Source organism: Haliotis cracherodii, unplaced genomic scaffold, assembly GCF_022045235.1.
Source record: "Haliotis cracherodii isolate W230 unplaced genomic scaffold, xgHalCrac1.p SCAF_5, whole genome shotgun sequence".
NCBI classification, from domain to species: domain Eukaryota; kingdom Metazoa; phylum Mollusca; class Gastropoda; order Lepetellida; family Haliotidae; genus Haliotis; species Haliotis cracherodii.
The window spans coordinates 17212845-17233913 of record NW_027266308.1 but is presented as its reverse complement, the minus strand read 5'-3'; the positions used below and the strand labels follow the sequence as shown (position 1 = coordinate 17233913).

General features: G+C 42.0%; 1 protein-coding gene across 1 annotated transcript in view; it reads right to left on the bottom strand.

The window, feature by feature from the left end:
- Positions 1 to 6444: 6444 nt before the first annotated feature.
- Positions 6445 to 21069, bottom strand: part of LOC139442486 (protein YIPF4-like) — a 178147-nt gene continuing 163522 nt past the window's right edge. Inside the window, exon 6 of the mRNA XM_071223297.1 lies at positions 6445 to 11884. Coding sequence (XP_071079398.1) covers positions 11747 to 11884 — 138 coding nt within the window. The 3' untranslated portion in view covers positions 6445 to 11746. The remainder of the gene's footprint in view (positions 11885 to 21069) is intronic.

The window sequence follows — 21069 nt, the reverse complement described above, 5'->3', positions numbered from 1 at the left end:
ATTGTCAGACAATTGTTTAGAATACCCCACCTCTATTACATCTAAATCTAAATATCTTTACATTTGTATACTTATCCTGCGTTACTCCTTATTACATATATGAAGAAAGACAGTACTTCGCGATGGTTCTGTATGAAGAAAAATGTTTCCATCTTCAGTCTACATTTTGCAGGACCCAACACCGCTGTCAGGTGTCAGAACCAATTCACACTCTACCATTTACTGGGAAGTTGTGCTTGGTTTTGCTCCTCCAAACTTTTGGCTTAATTTTGTTGTTAGCGTACTGTTACCACGTAAAATTTCGTCTGCGACGGGTGATGTATTCCTTTTCATATTATGTTCACTTTAATGTGTGTTAATATCCAGGTAGTGTCTGCATAAAAACCTTTGTGAAAAGAGCTAGCGGACGTAGACTGGCTGTTTGTTGTTGAGAGAAGTGGCGAATAGATCTCGGTTTGGTGTATCACATAGTGAGGTTATGCACTTTAATATTTGGATGTAGTGACCATCCCATGGGTATGATCCTGCTCTTCCGGGGCAGGTAATCTGCTAGGATATTCAACTTGCCTAGAATGTGTCTTGGTTCGATCCTGCAACTCACCGAGTCTAACCAAGGCAAATATACGTGTAGCCTCCTTCAACAAAGGCTGATACTTCGTACCTCCTTGGTGGTGCATGTTAGCAGCCACGGTCGAGTTGACTGTACCTTTACTGAAGAGTGGTGCAGATGATCTAGCCATGATTCTAGAGCTAGATATATCGCCTCCATTTCTAGGCAGTTGATGTGTAACTCCTTTTCTTGGATGGACCATTTTCCCTGCACTGTAATTTCGTCCATGCCGGCGCCCATTTTTTCTCCTGGCCCTGGGGATATGCGAGTCTATTTCCGGGCATGACGTTCTGACAACCAGCCACCAATGTAGTTCTGAGATTCGAACTTGTGTAGGTTGAATTAGTGCTTCAAGCTCTAGTTCTTTGGTGGTGTTCATCCAGTTTTGCAAGCGCCGTAACTATAGACTGTCTCTGTAGGTCAGATCCTGGATGGAAGTGAGCGTGCCTAGACAAGAGATCCTACAACGTCTTGATTTGATGGGCTGGTCCAGAGCGTTTAATATCATGTCTTTTACTCTTGTATATCCGTCCTTTGGAGGAGCTACTATGGCCTTGTTGAGTGATATCATGTCTTTTACTCTTGTATATCAGTCCTCTAGGGTGGATAACAAGTCTTGTTTTAGAAGTGAACATTGTATCCTTAACTTACCACTTCAAGCAGCCAGGAGTCATTGTTGATCATCTGGTCTTAAAGCTGGCATCAGATCATAAAGCTCTGATGTCCTCAATAGAATTATCTGGGTTATAATTATCCTCTGTGCTGGTGTTCAAGTGGTATGAAGACACAATGGTTAGCTTTAGAGCCGCACCCCCTGCTCAAGCTGGGAAGAGGAGCTATGGATAGGGGTAGTGTGATCCTGGGCATCTGATTTGTGGCTCAAGGAGTGGGCAACATATGATTTATAGCTGTGGGCTTGTGATGTAACATCCACTTCGCTATCCCAGTCTGTATGTACAGACTGGACTGTGCAACGATATGTGATGGAGCATGTTCAGGAGATCTATCATGATGTGCAAGAGAATTCTTGTCAACTTGTCTATCATAGTCACGAGTGATCCTAGATGGTGATTGGTGTGTATTTCTGTGGTCACTGCGTTACAACGTTCATGATTCATGATTTACCTTATGATGTGCATGGCAGGGAGGGAATCTATGAGACTCTTGATGTCTATTTATAACTCTCCTACTGTGCTCATAATATGTTGATTCAGCTTGACTACATGAGTGTCTACTCAGAGAGGATGCCTTGTCATATATTAAGCCTTAGAATAGTTTCAGATGTGAGATATCTTGAGACATTCATTGCAAGCGTTTATCAATCATTTCAGACCTGGAAGTGGTCATCTTTTCCGTGAATCCACGGATTTTTGTGTACAAGTGCTTTCCTTGCACAACTGCACCTAGGATGAAGGTCACCATCTGATGTTGCCGACAAGTCTGTTCAGGGTGTGAAGTCCTCATCCCACAACACATTCTCTAAACTAATTACTTACGAGAGATTTCTTACTAGAGACCCCCATTCTCTGCTGTGTAACCTCTCACTGCTTCTCTAGTTGAGGCTTGTGATGATCTAGTGGGAGTTGTATAGTGTGGAACAGCAATCACAAGTACAGATGTATCAAACATCATCTGGGCACACAGGAAAGAAGTCATGTGTTCCCGCCTCGTACATGTGCAGTTGCATACCCTGCGAGGGAGAGGGTTTCCCTCAAAACTCTACACCTCGTCCTAAATATCGCACCACACAATTTAAAGTAAAAGTAGAAAATATAACTTTTGTTTTTTTAAACTACAAGTATACTGAGTCAAATTAAAAACTTCACATTTTTAAAAGAAATCCCATATATAATATACAACGGACAAATGTATCAGAGAAGGTAATTTTTAATCATTAATGTCCAAAGAAGGATTTTAATTAACGGTGGTAACCATAATTTGTTCCAAGCGACTACGGTATTCGGTAATAACATCAACAGTTTAAATCATAAATCCCAAGCACGAGAATCTGATGGCACACAAGTTCAGTAGCGTGTATGGCCACCATGTGCGTTGACAACTGCCACACAACGCCTCCGCATGGAGGTGCCAATGGTGCCAAGATCTTGCAAATTCTGTGGTTGGTTCTGGAGAGTGCGCAGACTTCTGCCAAGAGTGAGTGAGTGAGTGAGTTGGGTTTAACGCCGCTTTTAACAGTATTCCAGTTATATCATGGCATGTCAGCTTAATGTGGGAGGAAAGCCCGAAGTGATGCAGGTCTCAGACGTTTACCACTTCGGTGAAACCCACGAGCAGGGGTATGGTGTTGACAAACCTAGAAACATAATCGGGGCGAACCGGGATTCGAACCCACAATCATAGGTTTCTGGCGTGCCTAAGGGACGCAACTCTGCACAGCGAATCACGGCGCCTTAGACGACTGGGCCACCCGTGCACCCACTTCTGCCAAGAGCATCCCAGACGTATTCGATGGGATTAAGGTCGGAAGACCTTGACGGCCAGTCCATGACGTTGACTCCCACATTCTGAAGGAAATTCCTTGTCAAAATTGCTGTTTGGGGTCTGGCATTGTTGTGTTGGAAGATCAAACCGGGTCCATGTGCTGCCATAAAAGGCAGAAGTTTTGGTGCCAGGACCTGGTCGCGGTAAGCAGCAGCGTTGAGGTTGCCACGGATGACAAGAAGTCTGGAAAGTGCATTGCCACAGAAAGCACCCCACACCATGACACTTCCGCCTCGAAATCTGTCAACTTCCTGTACACAACACGGCGACTCCATACCCTCGCCCTGCCATCAGCATATCGAAGATTAAATTGGGATTCATCACTGAAGACGACTTGATTCCAATTCGTAAGTGTTGCCGTGCCCACAATTGATGTTGACATCTCTGTAATTGAGTCAGAATCGGCCCGCAGTATGGCCGTCGTACTTGAAGGTGAGCATTTCTCAGACGGTTTCGAACAGTTTGCGCACTCAGTCTACACCTAAACAGTTTATTTCTGGTTGATGTAGCCGTCAAAAATCGGTTACGGAATTGATGTCAGACAATCTGACAATCCTCTGCATGTGACGTTACACGTGGTCGACCTGGCCGAGGGCGATCAGCGGTGGTACATGTTTGCTGTAGACGCGTCTGTAAATCATAAACAGTCTGTCTCTACAACCCCTCGACCTTGCGACTTCAGCTACGGACGTTCCCTTCTGCAACATGCCGATGGCACGTTCACGTTGCACATTTGAAAGGTGTGGCATGACAAATGGCCGTAAAGACTTTTGTTTTCTTGTGTTTTTCTTTTTTCGTTAATGACTGCTAAGAAGTATGGCTGAATACATGTGCGGTATTATGGCCACGTGACCAGTTGCATGTGAAAAACCACTTTTGTCACTGTAATGCTAAGCACGATTTTGATCGATTCACCTGCTGCACAGGTCTGAAGACAATACGTGGCCATTACTGTTTAAATACACAATAAGGGCCCACAATGATAACTGGTCAAAATGTTAAAATTTTAGGATTGTGAAGTTTTTAATTTGGTTCAGTATACATATTTCATATACTACACCATCTGTGAACATGATATCAGAAATACATCCTTTTCCGAGCTGCACGTGCATGGTTGCGTTGAGCATGCTTGTACTGGGGGTCGGTTTGCTAAAAATGCACATAGCCTCTTTTGGCGTATGTTATGTTGACAGACACAGCTATAATTTGATTTTAGGCATAAATTAAGCTTTATGCCCAAGCGTCCAATGCCCCTGAAGCAAAGATGGCAAATTATTGGTATGCATCTAACTGGTATGTCATGTCGTGCTATTGGAGCACAACTGAACATTAATCACACTGTCATCAGCAAGCTAAGACGTAAGCATACTGCTTCCGGTGAAGTGAAGCATGCACCAAGGTCTGGATGTCCCAGAAAAACCAATGACAGGGAAGATTGTGCTCTCGTACGCCAAGCCAGACAAAGCCCATAGTCTACTTGTTCACAGCTGCGAAATGGATGGCATCCATACAACAGAGTGTCCATCAGCACCATCAGATGATGCCTAAATTCTGCAGGATTGAGAGCAAGACGACCAATCAGACATCCACTCCTCACAAATCAGCACCGCCATGCCCGTTTAGCCTGGTGCCATGCACATGGTCGCTGGAACCTGAGGACCTGGAGAAGGATCCACTGGTCCGAAGAAAGCAGATTTTTGCTGCATCATACAGACAGGAGGGCACGAGTTTGGAGGCAGAGAGGCACAGCATATGATCAGAGGAACATTCAAGCTGATGTTCCATTTGGGGGTGGATCCGTCATGGTGTGGGGGTGTTGTTCCTACGATTGTATACTTGACCTCATCACAGTTCCCGGAACACTGAATGGACAGAGGTACCAGAACTTGATCCTGGACGGTGCTCTTGTGCCTCATTCGATAACCATGCTCTCGCCACACGTCCAGTCTTCATGGACGATAATGCCAGACCACATCGTGCTCGAGCTGTTGGTCAGCATCTCCAACACAACGCCATTGAGACACTACCCTGGCCTGCCAGAAGTCCAGACATTAATCCTATTGAGCATTTGTGGGACATTTTGGGAGGTAAGGTGAGAGCAAGGGATCCTCCAGTTCAGAACCTTCATGAATTGACCCATGCATTGCATGATGAGTGGCAGCAGAGATTTAGACGTCTGGTGACCAGCATGAGACAGCGTGTAGAACATGTTATCCAGTCATTGTGGACCTTACTAGTGTGTTCGACATTAATGAAATGTGAACTGTGTTGTGTTTCTGTTGCAACGACTCCGGCAGCCATACTTATTTTACCTTATTTCACGGTGATTTTAGTGAACTTTAGTTTGCTACAATTAAACCCTCAATTAGAGCTCAAATTCGGTCTTGTGTTGTCAATTTTCTGACTGAACAATCACATGAGGCAATATAAACAGTTTAATGTGCTTTTCTAAGCACATTTTTATGAGGTTGAAGATCCAGTTTTATTTTTTACGATATTTATGACTAGGTGTATATAAGATATCTTGGCAGTGAAGTTGGCATCCAGTTGATGCTTGATCTTCATATCTTAAACTTATAAAATCAGTAATAAAATACTTTGGGATCCCAAATGGAAGGTTAGTGTTGAAAAAATTTTTAGCAACAAGACTAAAGATAGATACGACACAAAATAAAGCCAAAATGAAGTCAAGGTGTCGAGAGAAAGATGAAAGTAACACTTTGCAATGATCTAGGCAAGGTGATTGACAACTTTATCCTGTAACATAAACTTTAATAAAGCACTGTATTTAAAATTATCAAATATGATTTTCTGGAACAACAACCTAGATTAGCAATTACACGGACACTCATTTTTTCACGTAAACATCTTTAGATTCAATACACAATGCACCACTTCATCTTAGTGCAATGATCAAAAGAAATTATTCTGCAACCAATATAGTACCACAAACAAAACCCTCTGATGTGTCGTTATTGCAGTTGCTTTTTCGGTGATAATCATAAAAACATGCATCCCCATTGTATCATTAGTTTATCTTCAGTTTGTTTTTCTATATATGGAACAGTTCGAGCAGTTGCTATTGGCTATTGAGGGTAACATAATACCGAAAAAGATAGCCAAATAACAACAATCATGACAAAATTTATAAATATTACTGCAGATGTCTGATGAAGTTGGTCGGGGGACACTCACTGGAATGCCATCCATAGTTCTGCGTGTTTTCCTCATCTCCAACCTCAACCAGCAAGAAAGCAGGCAGGCAAGCAAAATAAACAAAAATAAATGAAAAAAGACGTTTTGCACTAATTGTTTAATTTTTTTTTTAAATTAACATTTAGAACATATGGTAATAGTCTTTTAACTAATTTATGACATAGATCAAGTCGCTTTGCTTCAGAAACAATTTTTTAATAAATATAGCTAAAGACAGATCAAGCTGACGTGGAATTGTGAGAGTATTTTTATTTTTTATATCACGTCAGGGCATACACAGCTGAGATAAGAAAACTTTTTTTTATCATTTCATGTTTGAATCAAAATTCAGGGCGAGTGGGAAACACAGAAAAAATATGACAGCCTAATATAGATGATCTCAAAAACAGCTTTCATGTACAATAGTTGACTCTAATTTCAATAAATCATAGAAAAGGTCAAAAACTAGTAGAATCTTATACTTATATACTTGTCCTGCATTACTCCTTAATGCATTCACTGCTTACCTTTTGACAGTAGTGAAGCTGTGATTGACCCTGTTGAAGAAAGAAAAGTGATTTTCTGTTCAGAAGAAGGACGCCCCATACCGGCAATGGTTGACGACCGATGTCTTCTTATTACTGTTGGTCACATGTAAAATGTCTGAGGGGAGGCAGGTCTGTGACAGGTGGGCCCTTGGACATAGTTATGCAGGATAAGTATACAAATGTAAAAAATATCTAGATGTTACTTGTTTTTTTTAACTTATCCTGCTCTTCTCCTTACTGCATCTGTATCTGACAGTATGGAGGCAGGAATACAATAAAAATGTGTACAATAAAAACTCTATCGCTAGGGTCTAGAAACTGGGTTACCACGCCATGATAGCGTAAACGCAGTAACTGCCCGAATCTCATTTCTATTTATTAGCTCTCGGTGGCTCTACATAAGCCTGAATGATGATAGTTCGCAACAATAAGGAAATGGTATTGTGACTGACTTCGGTCCTAGTTGTCTCAGGAAGAGGGAAAAACAATCGTTTCCACGTACCACACCTAGTCTTGGAGTGAGTGAGTTGGGTTTACAGCCGCTTTTAACAGTATTCCAGTTATATCGCGGCGTGTCAGCTTAATGTAGGAGGAAAACCCGAAGTGATGCAGGTCTCAGACGTTTACCACTTCGGTGAAACCCACGAGCAGGGGTATGGTGCTGACAAACCTACAAACATAATCGGGGCAAACCGGGATTTGAACCCACAATCATAGGTTTCTGGCATGCCCAAGGGACGCAACTCTGCACAGCGAATCGCGGCGACATAGACGACTCGGCCACCCGTGCCCCCCCTAGTCTTGGAGCGGTGGAAGAAAACTCATAGTGCATGCACCAGGCATAATAAGAGTTCATTCTCGACTTCCACTCCCATGATGGACGATAATGGTGAGATAGTGAAAGACCTATTAGGTTCTCCTGGTAGCTATAAAATTCCCAGCATAACCCAAGACGGACCACTCCATTTGCTTTGGTTCATGAAATCTTGGTCATTTTACGTCGATTCTCCAGTACTGCTAACACTGAATTCAAAGCTACCAAATATGTAGTGATGGTGCTACCTTTCAAGTGTCGTTTGGTATGCAAGTGTAGGACATACTCAGCCAAGAATTAAGGTGAGGCTTTTATGGGATTTTGCACAATAGGTCTCAAATGATAACAACTCATCATAAAGGCCTCGAGTCTTAGGTCTATGTGCAATAACAATGGCCTTAGCCACTTGTGCTGAATAGCATTTCTTGCCTAGGGCTCTTTATAAGTGAACCAGACGTGTAGATGAAACCTGCCTGGTGTGGGGTGTGGTCGCCTTCTGTGTAGATGCACTAGTAGGTTGGGCCACCCCAGCAGAGGCAGTTGATCGCTTCCTGCAAGGTTTCTTAGGTCCACGAACCACCCTCTCGCCGGTCACCAAAATCCGAGCAAGGCTCCTGGCTGCCCTTTTTTGTTCACATTGAGAGGAAGTACTGGGGGGGGGGTAGGTTGGATGGTTGGTTGTTTATCACAAAACTCAGCAATATTCCAGCTTTAGGACAGCGATTTGTAAATAATCGAGTCTGGACCAGACAATCAAGTGATTAATATCATGAGCATCGATCAATGTAATTGGGATAGTGAGTGAGTTGGGTTTAATGCTGCTTTTAACAGTATTACAGTTATATAACGGCATGTCAGCTTAATGTGGGAGGGAAGCCCGAAGTGATGCAGGTCACAGACGTTTACCACTTCGGTGAAACCCACGAGCACGGGTATGGTGCTGACAAACCTACAAACATAATCGGGGCGAACCGGAATTCCAACCCACAATCATAGGTTTCTGGCGTGCCCTTGGGATGCAACCCTCCACATCGAATCGCGGCACCTTACACGACTAGGCCACCCATGCCCCCCATAATTGGGATACGATGACATGCATCAACCAAGCCTGACTACCCAATCCTGTTAGTCGCCTTTTACGGCAAGCATGGGTTGCTGAAGACATTTTCTACCCCAGATGTTCCATATCTACTGGGGATGGAAAAGCTTACGCTCTTAACCCCTCCCAATGGATGCTGTGTGCATCGACTGCCCAGGCCTGCGAATCCGGAATGGGAGCAACGTACATTCAGATCTGATTATTTTGGTATGTGGCAAATAGGTCGAGGATGAGTTCACCTTGACTCTGACATATGAATGCCTGTGGGTAGAGCTTCCACTCTGAGGGTGCCACTCTGTCAGCACATTCCGATAACCGTGTATGTATGACCAGGAAGCGCAGACCCAGTCGATCCACCAGGTTGAAAAACCGGAACGTCTGTTTGCGCAGAGTGTGAGTGGATCACTGATTCCGCAGGCATCAGACCACCATGATGTTGTTGGTGGATATGGCGAGTTGTGTGTTTTGAAGGTGCTCCTGCCAATGTGTTCACCAATCAGTACTATGAGCGCCTCCAACTCTAGGTTGTTGATGTGCCATGTGCACTGGACCATAGCACTGACGCTGTCTGGTCCTCTAGATGCACACCCCATCCCTGCAGATGCATCTGCAAATAGGTGTGACACTAGGGATAATTCTGTTAGAAGACACCGCCTAAGACGTTCAACTGTACCGAACAACAATTGACGTGAGTCCTGTGATGGGCCAATAGAGCGATGATCCTGTTGTCTGATATGAGGAGCCAGGAACTGTTGGATCAGGTGTAATTGCAACCGACCCCTGATCGTCAAGTCCTGAGCTGATGTTAGCAGTCCCAGCAGCACTTGCTATTGGTGTCAGTTGAAGTGTGATGGGCTGCTGCAGGGCGGGGTACAGATGACATAAGATTATTATCCATCTATCCCTTGGCACTGATAAAAGGTCTAGATCGGTCTGAAATAACGTTCCCATTAATTGGAGTCACAAGGATGGGATTAGTTCCGACTTCGTCTTGTTGACTATTCAACCTGGTTGATAAAGCAGGAATCCTTGTTACGGGTTAGGATTGCCACTACTGGATGATTCAGTATGCAGTCATCTACGTACAACTCGAACAGAATGTTCTTCAGGTGCAGATTGGTGGCTATTGGCTTGGTAAGGCGGTAAAAATCCACTGAAATTGGTACTGACGACTAGTAGTGGATACCATTGAACTGGCATCTGGAATACGAAAACACTCCGCACGTATATGTTTTAACCACAGTCCTGAGCTTCTTCAATGCCTTCATAACGAGAAGAAATTGTTTGCTTCTTCAGGAAAAGGTAAAAGAATTCTTGACTGACATTGGTGTGTGTCCGCCATAGCAATGAAAATCTAAAACTGCAGACAGGGGAAGGCGCCACCACTGAGCGGCTCCTGAGGCGCCATTAGGATTTAGAAGCCTTGAAATATAGCACGAGCCTGGGTAAGTGTATTCACCTGAACCGCTGGTGGTGCATAGGACAACAAAGGCGCTACAGTTGTATGCTGATCGGCAAGCACAAATGCCTGAACAAAGGGAGACGTAAGAGCTTGTTGATACATGGCTTGCATAAAGGACTGCATCCACGTCATTTGGAAGGCCCAGATAATAATTGGCCCAGAGTGTTGGATAGAGCAGTTGTAGCCACTAGGCCCATAGGCGCAACCAGGTTAGCTTTGGCAGGTAGCATAGACATAGTGGCATTGCCGTCAGCGCACGCATCAAGGATGTGTCTTGAAGCGCAAACATTGAGACTGTTGTCTGCGTTGTCATCAGGGTAGATATGCCTAAAGGCGCTGATACAGTAGATGAGGATGAGGATCCCAGGTAGATTTTTTACCCCAGCAATTAGTGCAACACGCAAGCATAAAAAGCAAACCAATTTAAATTGAAATAGTAAACGAGAATGTTGTCCTTAATAAAGGAGATTTTATTTCCAATAAAGAAAGTTACATTGTAGTAAATTAACATTTAACTCTATAATTACCATACAACAGTTTAAAGTGCAAGTAATTAGTGCCAATTGTTAAACAAATACGCAAAGGTTACAATATGTATGGCCTCCAATTATGGAGATCTAACCAAATTAAAGTTCACAATATTAAAAAAGTAGTAGGGCTGGCTAAAAAGACTGATAATCAGTTTTCATTGATGTGAAGAAATATAAATGATTAAGATATGAAAATTATGCCATTGATAATATCTTACAATCTATTGTGATGAAATAAAGTTTTATTTTACTGAAGCAGACTTGTTATGTCCATTGCCAAAGACAGAAAGCAGTTGATCTTGTTATATCTTAAATGTCTACAAAGTAATCAATGCATAAATGTGACACCACTCAAAAGTGAAGTGAACTATGTTGTTTTATCTTAAAGTTACTTCTCCGATACTTATTGATCATTGATCAATATAGTTTGTTAACGATTATCAATAGTGAAATATAACAATAGTATTACACCTATAGTATTACACTGGATAAAGTGCTAAAGGTATTTACACATAATGCTTATACATAATGTTCCTAGCCAGCCATGAAATACAGAACAATATTCACGGTAGGGACCGTGACATGTTTAGCAGTTCAAAATGGGGGAACAGAATGACAAGTGAAAAACTGTGACTGTCGCCTTCACTTGCTATATAAAATAGGTGCATATAAAATACACCAAACCGGACACCAACCGTCACAGGGGGAAAGATATGGGTTTTCAGAGTGTTGAAAGCCACAAGGACAGCAAACAGCAAAAACTGAGGTCTAACTAGCAGCACATGTGTTCTGTACCGTAACCAGCAAGTGATTGGGGTCCTGCTTCTGAATGGAACAGCATTTTTTCTTTCTTCAGCACGATCAATCACAGCTTCACTACCGTGAAAAGGAGTAATGCAGGATAAGTTGATAAAATAAGACAAATGAACATATCACCTTCTTGACAGTGACATGTTTTTATGGAGCAGTAATGTTACACCACCTACTCATGCACCAGTATAGAGTGAGAGAAAGTATATGTAGAGGAGACAAACTGGATACAAAATTAATGGTTTCTTTTGTTGTAGCTCTTGTACACAAAGCAGTGATCCTGCACTGTATGCTGCCCACAGCACACCAAGTAGCTGTAAAAATAGAAATAAAGTTGAATAGTGGTATTTGCATTATACTACTATGAATGAGTGTTTTACAACAGAAAACAACATAACATCAGACTTTTGTTTTTCTTGTATTCACTTCTTCCATGATAATTATATTTAGTAAAATATAAATAATTTTATAGAGCAGTGGAACGTATTACCGATGTGGTAACGGGGAAACCCTATGCAAATAAGAAGATAAGTGTATTTGGTCAACAAGTTCTCTCAAATGTGTTTTCAGTCAACTCTATTACTACAATATGCAGTGTGACCATGTATTTTGTGTAGCGGGTTCATATTACGTCACGCAAACGTAAACCCGGAAGTTCTGCATTTACCGATGAAGGGTGGGTCAAGCCGATGACTTCGGTCAGCAATTACCGATAATATGAATTGAACTTTTTGAGTAATTAGTACCTGTGTGTGGTGCTAAATATATATTTATGAAATCATGACCGTGTAAGGCCCCAAAATAATATTAATGTGGTTATGTGACCAGAAAGACATCGACAGATTATAGATTGTTTAATAACTCCTTAGATTTAAACAGAAACACTTAGATATGCATTGGACACAATTGTTTTGTCTTAACTCATGTAATAACAAAGTCTTACTTGTATTTTTAACAATGAGGTTTTTTGTGATTATTCCCAAAACATTTGTTCTTTAGCTACCTGAAATCTGTCCGCTCTGATATCATAGAACTAGTTAAATCCTGGATATTTTTTATATTTGTATACTTATCCTGCATTACTCCTTAATGCATATTACTGCTTGTTTCTTGACAGAGAAAAGAGCTGTGTGAGGGTCTTTGCTTGAAGAAGTTGCTCCAACTAGCTGAGAGGCCAGCCCATCATGCAGCTCCCACGTGACCAAGGAAAGTGACGTCACGGATCCTCACATTACTCTTGTCACTTGATGAGAGAAGACCTGTTTTTTTGGGTTTTTTTGCTGTAACATAAAACTGATTCAAACCCTCATGTGTTAGCTATCTGAGTTAATGTAGTTTTGTCTATGTGTTGTGCCTACGGTTGGTATTTTGTACATTTTATGTTTGATAAACATGTGCATAACGTTAAAAGACACTTACTGGCGTTTTCTCAAAAGAAAACATAAGGCCAGATGTCTTGTTGCTCCAAGTATCCATCTTGAATATTTTGCGTAGCCAGCAGTTTGTGAACTGGTTTGCGTTCTATACTCTTTGAAGAAGTTGCTCCAACTAGCTGAGAGGCCAGCCCATCACGCAGCTCCCACGTGACCAAGGGAAGTGACATCACAGATCCTCACATTACTCTGTAGTCCGAAACATCGGAAGGCATCGTGGGGCGGTAGATCTGCGATGGGCGGGTCCCTTTAGACGCAGTAATGCAGGATAAGTATACAAATATAAAAAATATCTTGGATTTTACTAGATTTTTTACTTATCCTGCATTACTCCTTAATGCATCTTTATCGGACGGAACCGGAGGTGGGCATACCTTCAGATGTGGAGTTTCATCTGTTATTTCCAGACTCTGTTCCCTAGCCAATCCTTGGCTGTGTGGTCGGCATCAGGTGACCACTTCATGTGTGGGAACCTCCAATTCCCTCAGCCTGTCCTCGGCTGTGTGGTCAGCATCGGGTGACCACTCCATGTATAGGAGACTCCGTTTCCGTCTGCCCGTCTTCGGCTGTGGTCGGCCTGGATGACCATTACATGTGTCCTGGTACTGCGCAGCCTGAAAATAATGCTCGGTTAGGTCGAGACTGGAGCACCGAGCCGTATGCAAATGAGGCATGAACCTTCTAGTCCAGGGCTTACGCCAGGGGAGGTCGAAAGGCCGGCTCTGGACTTGGAGGTATGGTCAATGACATGTAGTAGTGGTGACCTGCTGGCCCACTACTAACAGACCAAAGCTGTGCGTGCCTTGCACATCCTCCAAAGCGACGTCTCGCAGGTAGTGACTTTCGCTCGCGAGGTCGCAGATACCGGTACGAAGAGGCGTCGTTGTTGTCTACGGCATTCCTTGGATCGTCGGATGTAGCAACAAAGCGCTCTAACCGGACATAGACGGAGCTCTAGTTCATCTTCCGTGGCCACAATCGCTGAAAGAGGGGGGATGAGGAACGATCTATCGGCCTGGCCTAGGAGCTGATTCTTTGCAATGAAGTCCTAGCACAGGCCCAGATGCATGGCACCGTGTGCTCCCTGCTCAAAGCAGACCCGTGTGACGTCTAGGGCGTGTAGCTCACTCACACAGGCTGCTGTGGAGAGCGCCAGTAGGAAGACCGTCTTTTTCATCAGGTTGTAGAATTACGACATTTCGAGAGGCTCAAAAGGTGCGTCTCTCAGTGAGGTGAGAATGACGTTCAAGCCCCATGCTGGTGTATGAGATTTCGCCTTTTGGTCTTCCAGCCTGAATGAGCTGAGCAGAGCCTGTAGTCCTGGGATTTACGTCATGCGCCGATCTTCCGGAACTGCCAGGACAGAGTTGAGTGCCACAAGGTAGGTCATGGTGGTACTGCCCTTGAGCTGACGCTGAGCATGAACTCTGCCAGGAATTGAGGCGATGCAGATGTGGGGTCTAGGTGCTTGCCCCTACAAAGGCTCTCGAATGATTGCCACTTTCATCATAGAGGCTCCTGGTGGTTGGGCGATGTGCCATCGGGATGGCCCTAGCCGCTCTTTTCGAGTAGCCTTTGGCGTTCAGTGCTCTCTGTAAATGGACCAGACGTGAAGACATAACCTGTCTGGTCCTGGGTGTGGCTGTCTGCTGTGAGGGTGGATCAGCAGATTTGGTAAATCTGGGTGTGGCAGTGGGTTGACGTCGGACAGCTGTCTGAGGTCGACGAACCAAGCCCTCGCTGGCCACTAGGGCGTGACCAAAGTCAGATCGAGGTTCTGTGTCGATGTTTCAGATATTACATCGTGCACCATGTTTCCTTGCCTGCTGTGTTCTGCGTTTTTTACACACACGGAGGTATTGTCTGAAAGCTGTGGGTGAAAGCAGTAAACAGTCTTTACATCAGTGACCCTGGAGGCATTGAGATGTACAATTAAGGCACAGGGGGTGGGTATCGCACGCTGACATATTACGCCGGCACTTTGAGCAGGAGGGCATGATATCTGCAAAGAAGCAGTGTAAAATCACAATGCGTCCCCGCCCGATTATGTATTCTATAATTTGTTTATCCCACTGTGTGGGTGTATGAAACAAATATCATGACAAACATAAGACAACAAACAACAAAACAAACAATACTTGCGAGGATACGCCAATCGTGGGGTACCAAGCAAAAGAATATAGAACGCAAACTAGTTCACAAACTGCTGGCTACGCAAAATATTCAAGATGGATACTTGGAGCAACAAGACACCTGGCCTTATGTTTTCTTTTGAGAAAACGCCAGTAAGTGTCTTTTAACGTTATGCACATGTTTATCAAACATAGAATGTACAAAATACCAACCGTAGGCACAACACATAGACAAAACTACATTAACTCAGATAGCTAACACGTGAGGGTTTGAATCAGTTTTATGTTACAGCAAAAAAAAAAAAAAAAACAGGTCTTCTCTCATCAAGTGACAAGAGTAATGTGAGGATCCGTGACGTCACTTCCTTTGGTCACGTGGGAGCTGTGTGATGGGCTGGCCTCTCAGCTAGTTGGAGCAACTTCTTCAAGTAAAGACCCTCACACAGCTCTTTTCTCTGTCAAGAAACAAGCAGTAATATGCATTAAGGAGTAATGCAGGATAAGTAAAAAATATATTGATAACAGCGTCAACGAGTCCGCCGTTGGCTAGTCTATAAATATATGGTGGAAACCCAAATTCAGCAAGATTGTAGGTAATAATGTAGGAATGTAGGTAATAAATATTAATGTCACGCAGTGGGTTAGAGTTGAAGTGAGTGAGTGAGTGAGTATGATTTTACGCCGCTTTCAGCAGTATTCCAGCAATATCACGGCGGGGGTCACCAGAAATGGGCTTCACACATTGTACCCATGTCGGGAATCGAACCTGGGTCTTCGGCGTGACGAGCGAACGCTTTAACCACTAGGCTAACCGACCACCCCGGTTAGAGTTGAAGGATGGATTAATAGTACTCCTTTTTGGCTATCGATGTTTCTTTTCGGAAGAGAAAGTATACTAACTATTGACATGCGCATTTATGATGGTCAATGTTTATGTTTAAATGTGATTGAGATGGGATTTATAAATCCATTGGTAAATACCACACCATCGTAATACCCGCCTCCACTATACTTATCCTACATTCTACCATGACATTGAAGAGTGAGTGAGTGAGTTGGGTTTAACTCCACTTTAAACAGTGTTCCAGTTATATTATCATGGTATGTTTATAGTTCTGTTCGGTTGAACAAAACCTACCACATGGCGTGCTGGTTTTCTTGGGGGAATTAGTATGCAAAGAGCCGGAGTCACAGGAGACTAATCACAACTTTATTTACAAGAACAATTAACAATGAGCAATTTACAATATCCTAGAAAATAGCTGAGGGTGCCACAGAGAGTCAGTACAACCCTCTGGGCTGTGGGAAAGAGATCTGCTTGGTATGAGCGTCAAACCCCTTCCTGCTTAACATTTGGTTTCTTTATGTATTTAACAAAAATTAGAACAATAAAATGGAATATGATTGGTTGATACACGATAGGCTGTGCCTTATGGTTAATGAATGGCTAGACAGAGGGGAATTCTTAATCCTGTTAATCCTGTTGGACTGGCACTAATCTTGTTGACATATTTACTTGGTGCTTTGAAAGAGATTATGGTGTCACTATAACGAGCTTGTTTTGGGGCTAATCCTTAATGCAGTATAGACGAGCTTGTATGGGGGCTAATCCCTAATGAGTCTAAATTGAAGTAATTGCTGAATGTTATTCTAATATAGGTGATGACAGATTTACTTAAATAAAATAGTTCAAGGTAATCTATAAGACTATGTAGACATATCTTTTGTCTGGGATATGGGATCTTGATACCTTAGGCTAGCATTTATCTAAAAGCTTCAAATCTATTAAACTATGTAGACATAACTCTTGTCTTATTGAAAAGTATGTCTAGGAGATGTGCTCCCGTTACCTTAGGCTAGCATCTATCTAAAAAGAAATAACTGAAACTACTGATATTTTATATGTGCATTTTACCTGATGATAAGTAGTACTTGTGTAACAGATTGACATTAATATACCTATAATAATATATGACCCATAATTATCCGTCAGGATACTAGCATCTTAGACTATCAGCATTGTATATCTATACGCAGCCGCGGGGTGAGTCCCAGTAAGCTGTCAGCCTGTACAGACGTCTCTTAGTACATCAGTAAACAGTGATTAATCAAACCCAGCATTCGTTATGCAGTTCTCAGCTGATACGACAACCTGAGAATATGACATTGTGGCAGCGAGTGGGAAACATATCTCGCCGACTTTAGAACTGTGAATTGTGAATATTTATCGCTGAAACAACGTTGGAAGAGATGTATACATCTAACAGTTTGGACACTGAACAGAAAATAACACGAAAAATCATCTGTGAAATTTGGCTTCGTCACCCTGTGTGTTTGATCATTTAGGATAAGTGATTGTGCTGAAATTGCAGAATTTTCATCGTTTGGAAAAACAGACAAAACTAGGGGACTCACAACTGAGACGTTGGGCTGACAGGCAAACTGAATAGATAGATCTATCTAATATCATAAATCATATAGAATTTATCAGTGCGTGCTTTGAAATTGTGCACGAGAGTGAAATATTATCTTCTTTGGAAATCATAAGGAAATTCATGGATTGGAATAACACTGCATCGGAGTAAGTAAGAAATGTATGTACTCTGAACATGAACTGTTGTCTGTAACGACGCACCGCCATTTTGAAGAATCTGTCATCGGAACTGTATACAAAATCATTCAAACTACCGGTGTATGTGAATACTTCTCATAACAAATATCATCGTTCACTAGAACTGGATTATTGGGAACACTTTTCTTGAATTGAAGATGTATTATTTGACATTATTGGAACTTTCATGATATCTCAGAAAGTTGGTTGAAAAACCTGCGAAAAGTAACAAGCAACAGAGTAAAAGGACGTCACAAGATTGACGGATATGGCGTACCGGACATAAGTTCTTCTTCCGGAAAAATGTAAACAAACACACGTATCCATCGGGAAACTTCATCATAGTGACATTTCATAACCTTTTGAACTTTTGACTTGATCATTGACAACAATATGGATTCTGGACCTAAGATGGACTGGTCTAACCCAGATCTAGTAGAAGCTTTCAGATTATTTCATCAGAAATGTGAACTTTATTTTTCCGCGAAAGAAACCAAAGTTGAAAAACAAGTTGACTATATTTTACTGTATACCGGTGATGAAGGTTTGAAGATGTTCAACTCATGGTGTTTGTCAGAAGAAGAAAAGAATAATCCAGAAATAGTTTGGAACAAATTTCATAGTCAGATAGAGCCAAAGATAAACTTTCGTGTTCAACGATTTTATCTACAGAGATACAGACAAGGAGAAAATGAGAGTATTGATGATTTTGTAACAAGAAGTAAACTACAAACATTCAAGTGCAGATTTACGGAAGCAGAGTTTGGTGAGAGGCTTATTGAACAGTTAATTATCGGCACTAGATATCCTGAATTACAGAGGGAATTGCTAGGGCAGGAACATACCCTTATATTAGAAAAGGCCATTGAATGTGGACGTACTCATGAAGCATTAATTCAACATATGGCACAGTTACAGGATGTTCACACTCAACAGAATGGAATTCATGCCATACAGAGAGGTAGACAGCAATGTGGATCATGCGGAGGATCGCACCACATCAAACAGAAATGCCCTGCCATAGGAACAACTTGTTCTAACTGTGGAGGCAAGAATCACTGGAAATATGTTTGTAGATCAAAATACAGAGGATCACAGAGAGGCAGAGGACGTGGAAAACATGAATATAACCACAGATCCTAATCAAGGCCTGGAAGAAAAGGGTTTGGAAAAGATTATCAAATAGAAGAAAAGAAATAAAGACGGAATTATAAGTAAAAGTGGACACAGGTGCACAATATTCTTCCACTACGGATATTCAGACGCATGTTCCCAGAGAAAATAGATACGGTAGGATACCCTATTCCTGGATCAGTACAAGCAAAACCTGGAACAATCCTCAGAGCATATAACGAAACAAGGATTCCACAGTATGGAGTGATCACATTACCATGTCGCTACATGAATGGAAACTGGATGCATGCCAAGTTCTACGTAGCAGAAACTGATGGCCCAGCAATCTTAGGATTGAAAGACTGTAAAAATATGAAACTGATAACCATAAACTGCGCTATTGACAAGAAAACAGAAGACAATGCTCCTGAGCAGAAGATAAGAGAAAACAGCATCAAGAAAGATGACAGAACTACAAAGAATCTAACAAATATCAAATCAATAGAAGATTTGAAATCACAGTACCCAGACAGATTTGATACCATAGGCAACTTTCCCTGAACATATCATATTCGTACGGATCCAGATGTTAGTCCAGTAGTTCACTCGCCGAGAAAGTGCCCAATTCAATTGAAAGATGAAATCAAAGAAGAGTTGACAAAGATGGAAAACCAAGGGGTAATCAAAAGAGTTACAGAACCAACAAACTGGGTATCAAGCCTTGTATATTCACACAAACAAAGCGGTGGATTAAGGATCTGTTTGGACCCAAAAGACTTGAATCTAGCCATAAAAAGGTGTCATCATAAAACACCAACACTAGAAGAGATTATCCATAAATTTGCTGGATCTACTTCATTTTCAAAGATGGATGCAAAGAATAGATATTGGTCTGTAAACTTGATGAGGAGAGCAGCATGCTGACAACATTTCATAGCCCCTTTGGGAGATACAGATTCCTACGAATGCCATTCGGACTTGTTATGTCACAAGATGTGTTCCAACAGAAAATGGATATCATACTAGAGAAATGCCCAGGAACACACGGAATATCTGATGATGTCGCCGTTCACGGCAAAACAGAAGAAGAGCATGATGCCAATCTTGACAACCTCATGAAGACAGCTAAAGAACATGGACTTGTATTCAACAGCCAAAAGTGTAAATTCAAAGTAAAGCAGATCAGCTTTTTTGGCATGGTATATGATGAGAGAGGAGCTCACCCAGACCCAAAGAAAGTTGAAGACATACAGTCAATCAAGACTATATATAAGCTATATATAGAAACCCTGATGCCTCATGAGATCCCAGCAAGACCATTGCAGATAGTCGGTACAGACCTATTTCATCATGATAACAACGAATTTCTTATCGTCGCAGACTACTACTCAAAGTTTCCAGTCATAAGAAAGTTACCACAACGTAGAAGACCATGTGAGAGATGTGTTCCAATGACATTAAGTGACAGTGTCAGTGATTGTGATAGACATCAGTATCGAACCAGATCAGGCAAAGCTATTCGCAGACCTGATAAATTAAATCTGTGACTGTGTTGATACTCTAAGATCAAGAGTGACTGTTTAAAGTTGATGTTGATAATTTAACAAATGATAAAGTTAGAGTTGTCTTAAAAGTTACAGAGTGATTAAGCTGAAAATTGTTACTCCCTGTGAAGATATCTTGAAGAAGAGGGATGTAACAGATGGACATTAATATACCTATAATAATATATGATCCATAATTATCCGTCAGGATACTAGCATCTTAGACTATCAGCATTGTACATCTATACGCATGCGTGGGGTGAGTCCCAGTAAGCCGTCAGCCTGTACAGACGTCTCTTAGTACATCAGTAAACAGTGATTAACCAAACCCAGCGTTCGTTATGCAGTTCTCAGCTGACAACCTGAGAATATTACAACTTGCTAAACTATAATTATATGAAATGATGTATAAATAATACACCATGATAACTCCTAAAAGCACTTGATGTGGATCTAATTATTATAGGATAACTTCATAGGTTTCTGGGACGCAACTCTGTACAGCGAATCGCGGTGCCTTAGACAACTGGGCCACCCATGCCCCCTGACACCCATGCCCCCTGAATGCTTGATTCTGATTGATTTAAAAGAGGTCTCCTTTTTGCTACGGAAACCCCTGTTAAATACAAAAAAACGTGCGCATGAATACATCAATATACTACATAT